A 14,362-nucleotide genomic window follows, 5' to 3' on the forward strand; every position below is an offset into this window, starting at 1 on the left:
GTCTTGAATAAGGAGAAATGGGAGGAAAGTCCTCATTGTAACATGTTAAAGAAAATCATTTCAACATTATTTATGTCATAGTATCCTACTTTTTATAAAGTTTAAGTATAAATGTTACAGGCCAAAGCAAGCTATATCTTCTCAACATATTTAATCTGGCAATAGACACAAATCCATCCCTGTTGCTTTATTTTATCACTTATACATTTCATTATTTATTCATAATATTGACATTTGCTTGTCAGTCTAATGTCTCTGTTGTTATCTAAAATTTTGTATTCATTATTGTCATTGACCGCTTAATTAAGATATGTTACAAAAATATTATGTGTGTGCTGTTGTCTTTAATTGTTTTTGTGTAGCTGGGTTGTATCTTTATTTGCTTGCATGTCTATGCTATTGTTGTTTGTGCTTAACTGTAAAATTTAAATGAATAGACATTTTATAAATCTATCAGTTGAATGTACCTATCACTTTTACAAAAAAATCTTTATTATAATTATTTTAATATCTAATTCTATTTGAGCAAAAACGTTTTGCATTAAGTAATCTTACTTCTTACCAAGGTTGAGTTTTTTTGTTGCATATAAGAATAGCTTCCCTCAAAGTCGACCTAATGGCTTTTCCGCAGCTGCAGTTCTTCCTCTGTTTACACAGTATGCTCAATCCTGGTGGAGAGGACATTTTGTTAAATATTGTGTCATTATATGCTTTTGGGTTCATTTGTTTTTGTGTGGCTTGATTGGAACATACTACCTATTACATTCATACCGATACTTTACTTCATATAACCCCAGATATTATGATACTATTGCTATTTTCACAAATTGTACTCGAAGCATTTAACTTTATACTAATAAGTAAAAAACATTAATACTTTATCGATTAATTATAATCATTGATTTGTTTTATCCAGGTTATGTAGGTAGTTAGATTTGAGAAGTAAAACTTTAATCAAGGTCGATTTACTGGCTTTCTTGCAGCTCTTGGTCTTCCTCTCCATTTTGTTCATTCCATTAAGAGAGAGGGACGAATTACTTGTATGTATATCGTTTCAGGATTTATTCTTCTGGATCTCAAGAAGATGTAAAATCTCATAGCAACTCTCTGTCTGTTTAAAAAAACTAAACATTTTCTGTGCACTACCGTCGCGGAACAACGACGCAGGATGTTCAACTTTGACCCCTTACGTCACGGCGGAGTTGAACCAATCAGGTCGCTCGTTGTTGAGAAGTGTCCGGGTTTCTCGGAGGCTGTTACCCTCTCGTCAACATGGTGAGTGCTGCCATGCAGACTAACTCTTTATTCACAATGAAGTTAACAGCAGAAGCAGACAAGAGTTGATTTGTGAACATGCTCCGTTCGGCCGATCTCCGTCTTTTTGTCTCCGCGCTGCTAAAACAACGGTGTGCATCCCAGTGCACCACGGGTTAGCATTAAGCTAACATAGCGGCAAACATATAGCGTCATGGTGCAGACTATGTCCTGGAATTCAGGGTTACTGTACAGTAAAAGTCCAAACTACTACAAACCGCTGTTTAAGATTGCAAACAGCAGTCATTCCACGTCGGAGTATGCGCCAACTAAAACTTTGTGTCGGTTATAGGTTTGTTAAGCTAGCTGTACAGTTAACTAGCTTAGCCCTCACGTTAGCTGTGGCGACTCCATACTCCACCAGCATCTAGACAGAGTCCTCGGTCATTCAGAAAGAATACATGCGATGATACTGGTTTCCCGTTGAGGGAGCGTCCCTGTGATGGGAAGAAAGAATTCATGTCTGTTTGTTTTCAATGAGAATCAACAGCAGCCTAACGGACAAAGAAGATCTGTCTGTCAGACAAAGTTAGCATTTAAATTGCATTTCATTACAAGAGATATATCTTAAATCTATATTTATGTTATACACCATATACAAATGTACAATAATACTTGCATAGAATTCCCTGCACTTATTTGATTAATTTTAATTTTAGACATTCAACACATCAAGTGTTCTCTTATTGTCCTTATCCATAGAATATATTAAGTTTTTATGTACTTAAATCTGAGGCCTTTAGTTCAGCATGTTGACTGATATTGTATTGAGAAAATCGAATTCAACAAACTTTTAGGCGATATTGAAAAAGCCGTTAAACTGTGTTGAATATTTTCACCACTGGCTGCTGTGAGTTCACTGACTCTGGTGTTTCTCATTCATGACAGTCTTCATCGGAGGCTAATAATGGCCCGAGTCAAGCGCCACCTTATCCAGGTGTACCGCCCTCAGGGATACCTCCCCCATTTGTAAGTCAGTGACAGAGATGTTTGTGACTGTTAGCTTTCCTCCTCTTGTTTACAGTTGCCATAGAAGGCTGATATGAACTTGTTTTAAATATTAAAGGTTTTCATCAATGTTTCATTCGATCTAATGCCTCTTTTCTCTCTTTAACCTGATGTTTTGGCCAGATGGGACCACCTGGAATACCGCCTCATTTCCCTCCAATGGGAATGCCTATGGGACAGCGACCTCCCAGCATGACTCCAATGCCTCCTGGAATAATACCACCGGGTATAATGCCACCTATGGGGGCACCTCCAATGGGACAGGTTAGCCTTGTTCAATGCTAAAATATTTTAGTTTATTTTATTTTTAATTTTTGCTGGACAATTTGCTGAACTTCATTTGACTTGCTCTAGTCATTGGTTTTTATTTATTATTGCCGTGAGATTTAAGCTACTTGAGTTTTCTGGAATTTCATTCACAGAATAGTTAAGCTCTTATCTTGCTTGTGTGTTGTTTTAAACCATTGCCATTGGTTGTCTGAAAACTGCTGAAATATTCACACGATCTTAAAAATCCTTTTTAATTTAAGCAAAGACGTCACATTTATTAAGCATATGTGATCCTGTAATGGGGGGTGGGGGGGTGTTTAATTAAAGTGTCAGCAGTACAACTCTTGAAGCTGGTGTGGGGGTTCGATTAGTTTGGAGTGTCGTTGCCGCTGCACAGGTTGTAACCGTAAATAAGCTCAGCAGACACTGTGTCAGTCGCACATCATCGCGTGCATCCTTTTAGATAGACACCAACTCCCTGGTCTCACACTGTGTCTGATACCTGAACCTGCACTAGGTGGGATGGAAATGACCGATAAATATTTCATGATGCTTCTTTTATTAGATACCAGGCATGATGCCACCCATGATGCCAGGGATGATGATGCCCCCTCGCATGCCAGCTGTGGCTGTGCAGCCAACGGGACCGGTAAATCTCCTAACCACCTTCTCATCAGTGCTCTGCTTCACACTTCTTAAAAATACACTGTGAATCTGTGAACAGCTAAATGAAGCAATTGCACAGCCAAGTAACACCTCTATTAGCTGTGACCTGATTTCGCTCCATTAATTAATCTGTATATTCTTAACCACAGATCGAAATGAAACAGCTAAAAAAAACAAATTTAATACAGTGTTTAACCAAAAGGAAAACGGACACCCACGTGCTGTTTGTCCGTCACTTTTTGTGTTAGTTTTGGTTCATCTGTGAATAACTAAAACGTATTGAGCATGTGAGCCCTTCACTCCTGATGTTCTGCTCATTTGTCTTTTTACCGAGTATCAAACTATTTATTCAAGTGAGCAGTTTGGTCCGACAGCTTTAGAGATCATAAGACAAGCACTTAATCAATACGAGCTTATCATGAATATATTTTTGCATCATTAGAGTGTGGAGTTTTGTATTAATGAGGAAAACTTTGTCAGCTACCGAGAATTATGAGTTTGTATTCCCAGATGGACTCATCAATCATTTGTAGAGAGATGCTGATGTAAACTCCTGGATTTGTTAGTGTTTCCTGTGAAAATATTACACTAATTAATTTCTCTTTTCCATAGCCGGGTGTTGACTCCACAGGTAAGATATTTAATTTGCTGTATTATGTAAATTATATTCTTCCAAATGTTGTGTTCATTAAAGCACAGGTTCTGACTGCATTTGTGTTTTTATCCTCCCAGCTGCTGCGCCCGGAACAGCTGTAAGTCTGATATATTTCTTTGTTTACAAGCAATAATGTCATATTTACAATCATCATTTGCTCCAATTTTATGCCTCGTATTTGTTACTTCGTCTCTGCAGATTACCACAAATGGATCTCCACCGGAAGATCAGCCAAAGAAGGTTTGTGCTTTCAGAAAATATAAAGATTAATGTGAAAGACTTGACAGTTTTAACTGCTGCAAGTGTTAAATAGAATCAAAGTATGGCTGGGCAATTAACCAAACCGACATTTATAACCAATATAATTTTGTTCATGTTGGTTAATTCAGTCAATGCTTTCCCAAGTTCGTACATTCATAAACTTCTGGGTTTCCGCTATGTTTATTAATTGCCCAGGTAGCTTTTACCTTATAACCCCTTCTCCTCACTCCCACACTGACCTGAGCTCACTATACAGAGATTATTAGGAAACGTACAGGACTCAGGGGATGAGGGGGGGATACGATAATCGTTCATTCATTGTTATTGAGGTAAAAGTTTATAATAGTCATGAATGATGCCTAGCTCTAAAGCAAAGTGAGATGGGATTTTGCTTGGTTTCTTTTTTTATGACTGAAACAGCTGATTCTATTGTTTTTTACTTTCTCAGAAGTCTCTGTGGACCGAACACAAATCTCTTGATGGCAAGACCTACTTCTACAACACAGAGACCAAGCAGTCCACGTGGGAGAAACCGGATGATCTCAAATCTCCTGCAGAAGTAAAAACCTTTATCTCTTTCATAACAGATTTAATGTTTACTTCCTCAGAAAGTTTATTTATCTGAAGTGTGAAATGCCCTGCCTGCAGTGTTCCTCATACCAAATGCAATTAGATGAATTGCATATACTTAATAAAATAAATATTTCTTTTTCACGTGCATCCTAAACAGCACGAGCTATCTCAGTACACTTTTAACCCAACTGATAGTCTATACCTTTTTGTTTTTTCCCGCTTTTAGCAAATGCTGTCTAGATGCCCTTGGAAGGAGTTCAAGTCAGACACAGGGAAGCCTTATTATTACAACTCTCAGACAAAGGAGTCCAGATGGACCAAACCCAAAGACCTGGAGGATCTGGAAGGTAAAGAGCTGCTGTCTGATGATGTCAGACCTGTTTTGATGTTCCATTGCGTTTTAACAGCATGATGAACGGCAGCGCGCAGGCATTTTCAGCGAATGGCACCATTCATTAGAGGGGCATCACTGATAGCACAAATACAGGAGCACGTGAAGGCTGCTTCAGTTCCTTTATCTCTGTGCTGGTCTCCGATCTGCAGTAAGCTTTGAAATGAATACAAGAAGCATAACTGCTATTTTCTTGTTTCTCTTCCAGCTATGATCAAAGCAGAGGAGAACGGGTAAGAGCTACTTGTTTGCCTTCACTGCCTTGTGATATATTATGAATGACAAATACAATGCAATTGGAAGTTTTCAAAGCCCAAACGTATTTTTTCAAATGGTAGCCCATTCAGTCCGTTATATTATCCTCATATTCTAAAAACCATCATTATCTGATTCCAGAACGGCAGAGGCGATGGTCCCCAGCGTCGCCACAGCAGCTCCTGCAGTGCAGGCAGATAATACAGCTGCTATGGCGACTGTAATGGAAGTGGAAACTGCTACAGCGGTCCCAGAAGAAAACCTCTCCCAGGCGGCTGTGCATCTCACAGCTGAGGTCAAGACTGCAGACGCTCCTGTTGCCTTGTCAGAGAGCGCAGCTGCCACAGAGGCCGCAGCCAGGTAAACAAAAGGCGTCTGATACCGAGACAGGTACCGTCTCAAGTCCTTCACACATGCAGGGTCACAGTGACACTGGACTTTTCTTCACACCACCCTCTCAACTAAACACACTCAAGGATGAGGATATTTAATGTAGGTGATAACTGCTCGTTGTGTTGTATTTTCAACCAAGTGAATGACTTTTCCATTTTGTTTTAAACTCAGCGTTGAAGTCCCAAAGGAAGAACGGCCGGAACTTCAGAAGAAAACGTACAAATGGAACACAAAAGAAGAGGCCAAGCAGGCCTTCAAAGAGCTGCTGAAGGAGAAGGTGAGACAGAGTGACGAGTGGGTTTAACCTGTCAATGAACTGCTGAGCTGTCCCTGTGACATTTAACTGATCAAAATACAAAAACTTCCATCTGCTTGTATCAAACATGCTGGTCTGGACATACATTAGTATCCATTAACATGCTTTAAGCTATGACCCACACCAAGAGTAATGCAGTGTGACTACATGTGTCGCTGCAGCTATTAAACTGAAGATGGTGGAGAACCAACACCAACAAGTGTTTTGTTGATTAGTTGTGTAGCCTTTATATATAAATGTTTGTATGAATTTTTCTTTTTTTTTCTTCTCCACCTCATCCTAATGCCTGATGTGTTTACAGTACACACTTTGCATTCTGATCCGGATCTAATCCTTGTCCTTCCTCATGAGCCTCCGGGACACCTGAGCACGATTGTCGCTGCTTCTGATGTGTTGTGTGTGTTTGGTCACAAGGTGGCCCAGCACCACCCACCTGGAAGGCTGCTATATTTAGGCTCTTTTTAATTTTGTTCACAAAGCTCTCCTCTGAGATTGCTTGCCATTTCCTGCAAGATCTTAATGGCTCTGTCCTGATGATTAGCTTTATTGGATCATGGGGCTGGCTGGGATTAAGACACTGAGAGAAAGTGGCATGCCTCAGTGAGTTAGAAGAACTGTGACAGCCGACAAGATGCAGGCACGTGGAGAAATCAGTTGATAATGGATGAAGCAGTCACTCCCTGGGAGAGGCATGTGGGAGAAGGGGCACTTCTTTGAATTATTGCCACTTCACATCTCTTAACGGGCATCTATTAGTAACTAAGAAAATGTGTTAAGCTCTCAGAGACAACGCAGCACGACTCATTGTTCCTCCTCCTGTCTCATGTGCTTTCAGTAACAAAGGATGATAAAACTGTCCACGTGTTTTGATCTGTTGTTTGAAATTTCACATTTGAAATGTAACAATTGGATTTGACTGTTCAGGCTATCATGACCTACTCTCTGTATTTCAGGGTGTGTCTTCAAACTCCTCCTGGGAACAGGCCATGAAAATGATTATCAATGATCCTCGCTACAGGTACAGGCCACTCCACCATGATCAGTTCATCCTAATTACTGTGCGACTAAGCAGCCGACCTCTCACCTCGTGTTTCTCTCTTTCCCTTATCCACAAAGCGCACTGCCCAAACTGAGTGAGAAGAAGCAGGCGTTTAATGCTTACAAAGTCCAGACAGAGAAGGAAGAGAAGGAGGAGGCCAGAATTAAATACAAGGAGTCCAAAGAAACCTTTCAGAGGTTCTTGGAAAACCACGAGAAGATGACATCAACCACCAGATACAAGTAGGTGCTGCAGTGAAGCCACAGCAAATGTTTTGCTTTTCCCCCCCATTGATTTATGGTTCCCCTGAATTGTCAATATGATTATGCAGATGAGATGACTGAAAGGCCAACGGTGGCTTCTGCATGACATCGTGTCGTTACAGCACCGTTGGCTTTCCCTTCAACTCCTGTGACCTGTTAAGCTCATCACATGCTCTTTGAATCAGCATCACTGTGTTGCTATGTTATAATTTAGTGAGCGAGGGCCACATTTGCTAGTTTAAATTGTATATGTGTTAAATATTGCATTCAACATGTAGGAAGGAGAAACATCAGGCCTGTAACATTGAACATGTTCCCGTTCCGATGCTGGATCTTGCATGTAACATCCAGTTCACCCTGTTTCTATTGGGTGAGAGTCACGATGACGGAGGAGAGAGAGACAGATTGACTGGTGACCTTGAAAGCGAGCCAGTTTCAGAGTTCAGCTGGTTATGGGGTTGTGGCGATGACTGGGGCTGCGATCTGGAATGGAACACAACAGGCGGTCGGAGAGTGACAGCGAGACTCTGTGTCTGGTTCCTTAAATTAAAAACCTCATTTAAACTTCGTTCAACCACATCCTCTGACTCTTCACAGCAATGAGTTTTGAGAAGCATTTATGAAAAGTGCACATCATGCTGGATAACTTCCTAGAATCTGTACTTTGTAAGATATTATTAAGACTTCATGAGCTTTAAAACTCACTATACACAATCCAATGGCTTGCATTAATGAATTTGTTAAAGATCAATTTGGGCTGTGAAATACTGCCCCCATGTGGGCTGTTGTGTGAAATTATCCTAAATATGTGTCTGTGTCTGATGTAGGAAAGCGGAACAGATGTTTAATGAGCAGGAGGTGTGGAGCTGCGTTCCAGAGAGAGACAGACTGGAGATCTATGAAGATGTGTTGTTCTACCTCGCAAAGAAAGAGAAGGTAAGAGTTTGGACTCGAGCTCAACCAAGTCTTTCTAGAGATTTTTAATCAGCATATGTCAACTTATATTGATGTAGAATCATTTATCTTCCTGTATTCATCTGCCAGGAGTTTTAAATATTAGCACAATTAACTCTCTTGTTTCCTCGTCTGTTTCCTATTTCCAGGAACAAGCCAAGCAGCTGAGAAAGAGGAACTGGGAAGCTCTGAAGAACATCCTGGACAACATGGCTAATGTGACCTACCGCACCACCTGGTCCGAGGCCCAGCAGTACCTGCTAGATAACCCCACGTTCGCTGAAGACGAGGAGCTGCAGAGTATGAGCACAGATATTCTCAGTCTTGACTACCTTGTACTCATGGGTTGTCGTAGTTAAACATTCCCTTAGTTCTATGCAACTGGTGATAGTGTTGTTATCTATTGACAGATATGGACAAGGAGGATGCCCTCATCTGTTTTGAGGAGCACATCCGGGCGCTGGAGAAGGAGGAGGAGGAAGAGAAACAGAAGACTCTTCTCAGGGAGAGGAGACGCCAACGCAAGAACAGAGAGTCATTCCAGGTGAGAGGGGACAGATATTTACAATCATATCGGAGGTTACTGTGTCAGGAAAATTACTGGCATAAAAATGTATTAATAGTCATCCAAATCCAGGTCAAAAAATATCATTCTATTTATTTATTCGTGGACTATTTTGCTGTTTTCCCCTTAGAAATTCTTGGATGAGCTCCATGACCACGGCCAGCTTCATTCCATGTCTGCCTGGATGGAGATGTACCCGACCCTGAGCTCTGACATCCGCTTTGCCAACATGCTGGGCCAGCCGGGTAAGACGGCAGTTCACAGCACACGTGGCTTCACGAGCTGAACGCTGTGACACACGTGTATGTGACATGCAGGCAACAGCATGTGTCATCCACATAGGCACACGCAGCTCAGGGTGTAAATACTGTATGAAACACAGCAGTGCACTGGCAATTAACTTTATCGTTAACCACATTCACTTAACATTTCCTTTTTATGGCTTTTAACTTTTATTTGGATTGGCTTCATTGTTTTTTTACATTCTTGTGTGACCATATTTGACCCTTTTCCTTTACTGTATAAAATCATAACAACTTAATGCCATCCACTGTGCAGGCTCTACTCCCCTGGATCTGTTTAAGTTTTACGTGGAAGACTTAAAGGCTCGTTACCACGACGAGAAAAGAATCATCAAGGATATTCTTAAGGTGAGAATCTTCAACCTGATGCACACTTCAGATCTGCATGTATCACAGTCTACTCTGAGAGCTTAGTTATGATGTAGATAAGCATCATACATATACATCAGCTTCTACAAGGTATTTGTTTCATTTCCCTCCTCAAGGACAAAAGCTTCCTGGTGGAAGTGAACACCAGCTTTGATGACTTTGGATCAGTCATCAGCTCCGATAAGAGAGCCACCACACTGGATGCAGGAAACATAAAGCTGGCCTTTAACAGCGTAAGACTGCTTCCTGTCTGTTTCCCTCCCGAGCTTTATTAGATGTCCTTCGTATAATCTGTTCAGTCTATTGCAATTTAATGTGCCGCCTCTGCTAGACATTTAAATCAATGAAATATTAATATATTATTACTAAATGTTTCTGGTGCATACTGTACAATGGTATTTAGAGGTGCTAAAATGTTTCTATCCTCCCAATTTCCAGACCCGAGGGCAGCAGGAAACTCATGAATACATGCCTGTGTAGTCAAAAGAAACCACCACTGCCTCTGGTCTAAAACATAATCAAATGTGTACTGATGTAGTGACTGAAGTAGTAACAGGGTAATTTCAGTTATTGTGTTTAAGGTGTAAGAAGTTGACTACTTTGGCTCCATATGACTTGTGAACACGGTTCATCATGTTGGACAACTCTGCGTTATGGGAATGCAGTCTTCCTGTTGTTAACCCAGTTTTTTCCTGTGTAGTTACTGGAGAAGGCTGAAGCCAGAGAGAGGGAGCGAGAAAAGGAGGAGGCCCGGAAAATGAAAAGGAAAGAAGCAGCCTTCAAGAACATGCTGAAACAGGCCACCCCACCGCTGGAGCCAGAGACTTCCTGGGAGGGGGTACGTCTCTCGTGTGAATAATACTGTTACAGTTACTCAGCACCGACTGTTTTCTATTCACATCTCCCTCTCTGCCTCTTGCTCTCTTTATAAATAGTAGGAGGTTGTCTTTTCAGGTTTCATTATACTCAGTGTCGTCACATTCTCTTTTAATATTTCAGGTAAGAGAGAGATTCTTAAAAGAATCTGCTTTTGAGGACGTGACTCTGGAGTCGGAGAGGAAACGGATATTCAAAGATTTCATGCACGTCTTGGAGGTAAGATGGTCATGACAATGGGGAGAGGCTGAATTTATCACCCGAGACGATGATGTCGTTGAACGTGTTATATATCTTTTTAACAGCACGAATGCCAACATCATCACTCCAAGACGAAGAAGCACTCGAAGAAATCCAAGAAGCACCACAGGAAACGCTCCCGCTCTCGATCGGTCAGTAATCCTCACCTCTGAAACGAGACAATGAGCCGTGAGCAAACGGTTTATTGATCGATACCCCCCCCCCCCCCCCCCCCCCCCCCTATATCACGGCCTGGCCATCTCTAAATTACCCACTGTGATGTTGTGACAGGGTTCGGAGTCTGAGGATGACGAATATCACAAAAAGAAAAAGAGGTCACAGTCCAAATCCCCCTCTGAACGCTCCTCCAGTGGAGAATCTGGTGAGTGGTTTTCACCGCCTAGTGGATCTATTCATCATCATATAGAAGAAGCTCAGTGTTGTTGACATTTACTGACATTTTCTGCATAAAAACCAGAGAGAAGCTACAAAAAATCCAAGAAACACAAGAAGAAGGGCAAGAAGAGGCGCCACAAGTCTGTGAGTATACAGAAAACAACCGAAAACCCATATACATATATATATATAAAATATGAGTGTTTGTACACTGTCTGTAATTGTGTCAAACAGGGATCACCGGAATCTGAAATAGAGAAGAAAGGACGAGAGCGTGATGGGAAGCGCGAAAAAGATCTAGAGAAAGATAAAGAGAACGACAAGTCCCGAGGGAAATCTCACTCCGACTCTAAACAGAAGTCTCCTAAAAGGAAAGCCGCCAAGGAGGAGGTATATTTCCTTTATTTATTTATATGTGTATATATATATATATATATATATATATAGTTTCAATTCCACCTATGTTAACCTCTTAAATGTTGTTACAGGGGGAAAAAACAGGTCATAATGACCTCAGGGACAAAGAAAGAATAATTGTATTATTTGTATAGTTTTATCTTATATTGACCTATCTTTATCTTTTGTTACAATTATGGCTAAAATGCTATTTTTAGTTTGGGAACCAGTATTTTTTTTACCTACTACCAAGTGTGGCCTTTCTAAATATGATGTAATTCTAGAGTCTTGTGTGTGGGAAGTTTTTGTTAACCAGACAAAAAGTTGCTTAATCACTTTTGCAGGCAACAGCCTCTTGTGTAGGACATTTTCTGTAACAGTTATCTTTGTGTCGTCCTTCAGGGCGGCTGGGACACGTCAGGCAGTGAGCTGAGTGAAGGAGAGCTGGAGAAAAGAAGAAGAACTTTACTAGAACAGCTGGATGCACCTTGATGATAACACTTCTGCTGCCTTTCTGTTGCATAAGTTCACTTCAGCCCACATGCATTCCCCTTCAGGCTCAACTGACTGAGAGATAACACCCTCCAATGATTATTTAATGGGAATAGGCTTCGCTGAACCTGTGAACACACTTAATGATAAATAATTTGATATCAGGAATAGCTGATCGATTGTTAATGTCAGGTCGTCCTTTTGTGGCTTGTTATCTCTGAGCATCTTTTAGTTGACTGTAGTTGTACATGTTCTCCATTGCCTCATTTTTATATTCAATTAAAGTCATATCTTAAGGTCTGACTGTATCTCTCAACAGGAAACGCCGCAAGAAAACAAACTTGTTTAATAATAACATTATAGATTTGATCCAATCTAACTGCAGCTGTTTTCTTGAAGAATGATCCAAAAAGGTTTTAGTTGTTTAAATTGATTTACTGGAATTAAACGGGAGAAAATACTTTTTGTGGATACACAAGTAATTCAGGAGGGTCAAAGGTTTTCTATATCTTATCTGTTCATCTTTGCTTCAAGTGACAACTGGTTTTGTATATGACACAAAAACACAACATTCATTATCTCAAGGAACTTTACATTGTAATGTCGAGACCGTCAAATATTGTAGAGACAGTTCCAACAGCGAGCCGGCCCTCAGTGACTGAGGAGAGAAGAAACACCCTTTAACAGATAGAAGCTTCAAGCAACCTGTGGGCGGACGTCTGCCTCGACTGGTTGGAGTGAGCAGAAGACTGGGACGGGCAAACATACTGGCCGTCTCTGGTTTGGAAGCATAAACATATTCAGTAGACACGGTTAATAATGTAGTAGAGCTTTGAGTTAAGGAATAGGATAGAGCGCAAGTTCTGATTTTCTCAAAGCAGTAAACACACTCCAAAATTCAAGCTCCTCTCACTAAACCAAACACTGCTCTCAACCATTAATGAATACATGCAAAACACTGCACTTTGAAGATTGCATGGGAAAAAAAGAGAAAATATTTACTGTAGGATGTGTAAACATGAAAACCTGCAGCAAAAATAAAACTACACAATATGATTCAACAGTACAAAATGCCTCTCCCTCGCTAAAGAGGAGAATCGATTTTCCTGCCGAATGCAGCCTTCAATTGATTCCACTCCTGAATGATCACACACTTTCCAACACCACACTGAGAAAAACTGTTCCATAGGGTTTTGGACTGGAGAGGATGATGGAAGGTAAACACTGAGAAACCCTTCACACATCCTTTGAACACATGACAACAGAAGCAGGAAGCTCTGCCGGCTCCCGACCTCTCTGCTCATGTCTCAGCAAAGCAGCCGGTGGAACATCCAGAAATATTTTATTACATTTAAGTCTTTATGATCCTAAGATAACCTTATTGGACGCGTGTGTGTGCTCAATTTTTAATATATACTATTGAGAGAATGGGGTTCTGTGTTTTGGCAATTCAGAAAAACGTATATTTAAAGTACATTTACAGGATGTGCGCAGTGGGATTCTGCGCAGGATGTGCGCGCGCAGTTTTTATTTAATTTAATTTAAAAAAAAATGTTTAATATATTTATTTGATTTGATTTTTTTTTTATATATATATAATTGTTCATCATCATCATTTCTCCATGCTGGTTCAGGGGTAAATGATGCTGGTCTTCACAGGAGATTATGTGCTTGTGTGTGTGGCTGCGGCGCTTCCTGGTTCTTCCCGGCACTACGCTGCCGGTGCGAACAGCCAAAGTATTTATCATGGGCGAGGAAAGGAGGCGGATCGCTTTTCACAGCGCTTCTACCTCCGGTGAGTCCCCGGGGTTAGAGGATGATGGTGTGACGTTGATGTATTGTTTTACATGGCATGTGTCACGTCATGATAAATCAGTCTCCTATGTCGCCTGTACCAGGAGCCGCCCCTGTCACTGGTTATCTTGGCTCGCTGTCTGGCCGGTAACCAGCCGTCCGGACCGCTCCGTGAAGAAGGAGGAGGAGATGTTTCTTTACTTGGAATGCAGCCACTTTATTTCTCGGATATACAGCAGGAGCAACACTCGCATCACCTCTAGGTGCTCCGTCACTTCTCCTTAAAAACACACTTTTAGCGTCTTTTCCCACAATGCCCAGGTGCACTACGTCACACACTACAAACTTTCCTTAAAGGGGCAGGCCATACCTGCGACACAACAGCTCTCGGTCTCATATACAGATGGCAAGAGAAAGCAGAGAGGGATTTTAACACACTGTCTGATAAACATTCCGACAGTAAAGGCAAGGGGTAGTGATGGATAAGGTTTTCTTTAACAAGTCTTTCATTCTCACTTTCCACCTTAAAACTATGAAACGAACTGAACTATGAACTAGTTCAGAATTTAAATGG

General features: G+C 41.0%; 1 protein-coding gene across 2 annotated transcripts; it reads left to right on the top strand.

The window, feature by feature from the left end:
- Positions 1–1,198: 1,198 nt before the first annotated feature.
- prpf40a (PRP40 pre-mRNA processing factor 40 homolog A) lies at positions 1,199–12,290 on the top strand. Of its 2 annotated transcripts, XM_053440201.1 has the most exons (27): positions 1,201–1,275; positions 2,203–2,283; positions 2,446–2,586; positions 3,158–3,241; positions 3,871–3,889; positions 3,991–4,010; positions 4,112–4,153; positions 4,623–4,733; positions 4,974–5,094; positions 5,347–5,371; positions 5,535–5,753; positions 5,958–6,063; positions 7,056–7,120; positions 7,219–7,383; positions 8,232–8,340; positions 8,508–8,658; positions 8,769–8,902; positions 9,054–9,168; positions 9,482–9,573; positions 9,711–9,827; positions 10,295–10,432; positions 10,594–10,689; positions 10,776–10,862; positions 11,002–11,092; positions 11,189–11,250; positions 11,341–11,496; positions 11,905–12,290. In XM_053440201.1, exons 1-27 carry the CDS (start codon positions 1,273–1,275, stop codon positions 11,992–11,994), a joined length of 2,640 nt encoding a protein of 879 aa, XP_053296176.1. In that variant the 5' UTR covers positions 1,201–1,272; the 3' UTR covers positions 11,995–12,290. The 2 variants fall into 2 exon arrangements, with proteins under 2 accessions (XP_053296177.1, XP_053296176.1); XM_053440202.1 differs by lacking the exon at positions 2,203–2,283 and having other exon boundaries at positions 1,199–1,275.
- Positions 12,291–14,362: the final 2,072 nt, after the last annotated feature.

This window comes from Pleuronectes platessa, chromosome 14 (assembly GCF_947347685.1).
Source record: "Pleuronectes platessa chromosome 14, fPlePla1.1, whole genome shotgun sequence".
In the NCBI taxonomy this organism is placed as follows: Eukaryota; Metazoa; Chordata; class Actinopteri; order Pleuronectiformes; family Pleuronectidae; genus Pleuronectes; species Pleuronectes platessa.

Excerpts from the sequence above, each read along its gene's own strand:
- prpf40a (XM_053440201.1), top strand. Across the intron at positions 2,587-3,157 it reads GGGCACCTCCAATGGGACAG|ATACCAGGCATGATGCCACC; the intron begins GTTAGCCTTGTT and ends TTCTTTTATTAG. Across the intron at positions 5,372-5,534 it reads ATCAAAGCAGAGGAGAACGG|AACGGCAGAGGCGATGGTCC; the intron begins GTAAGAGCTACT and ends ATCTGATTCCAG.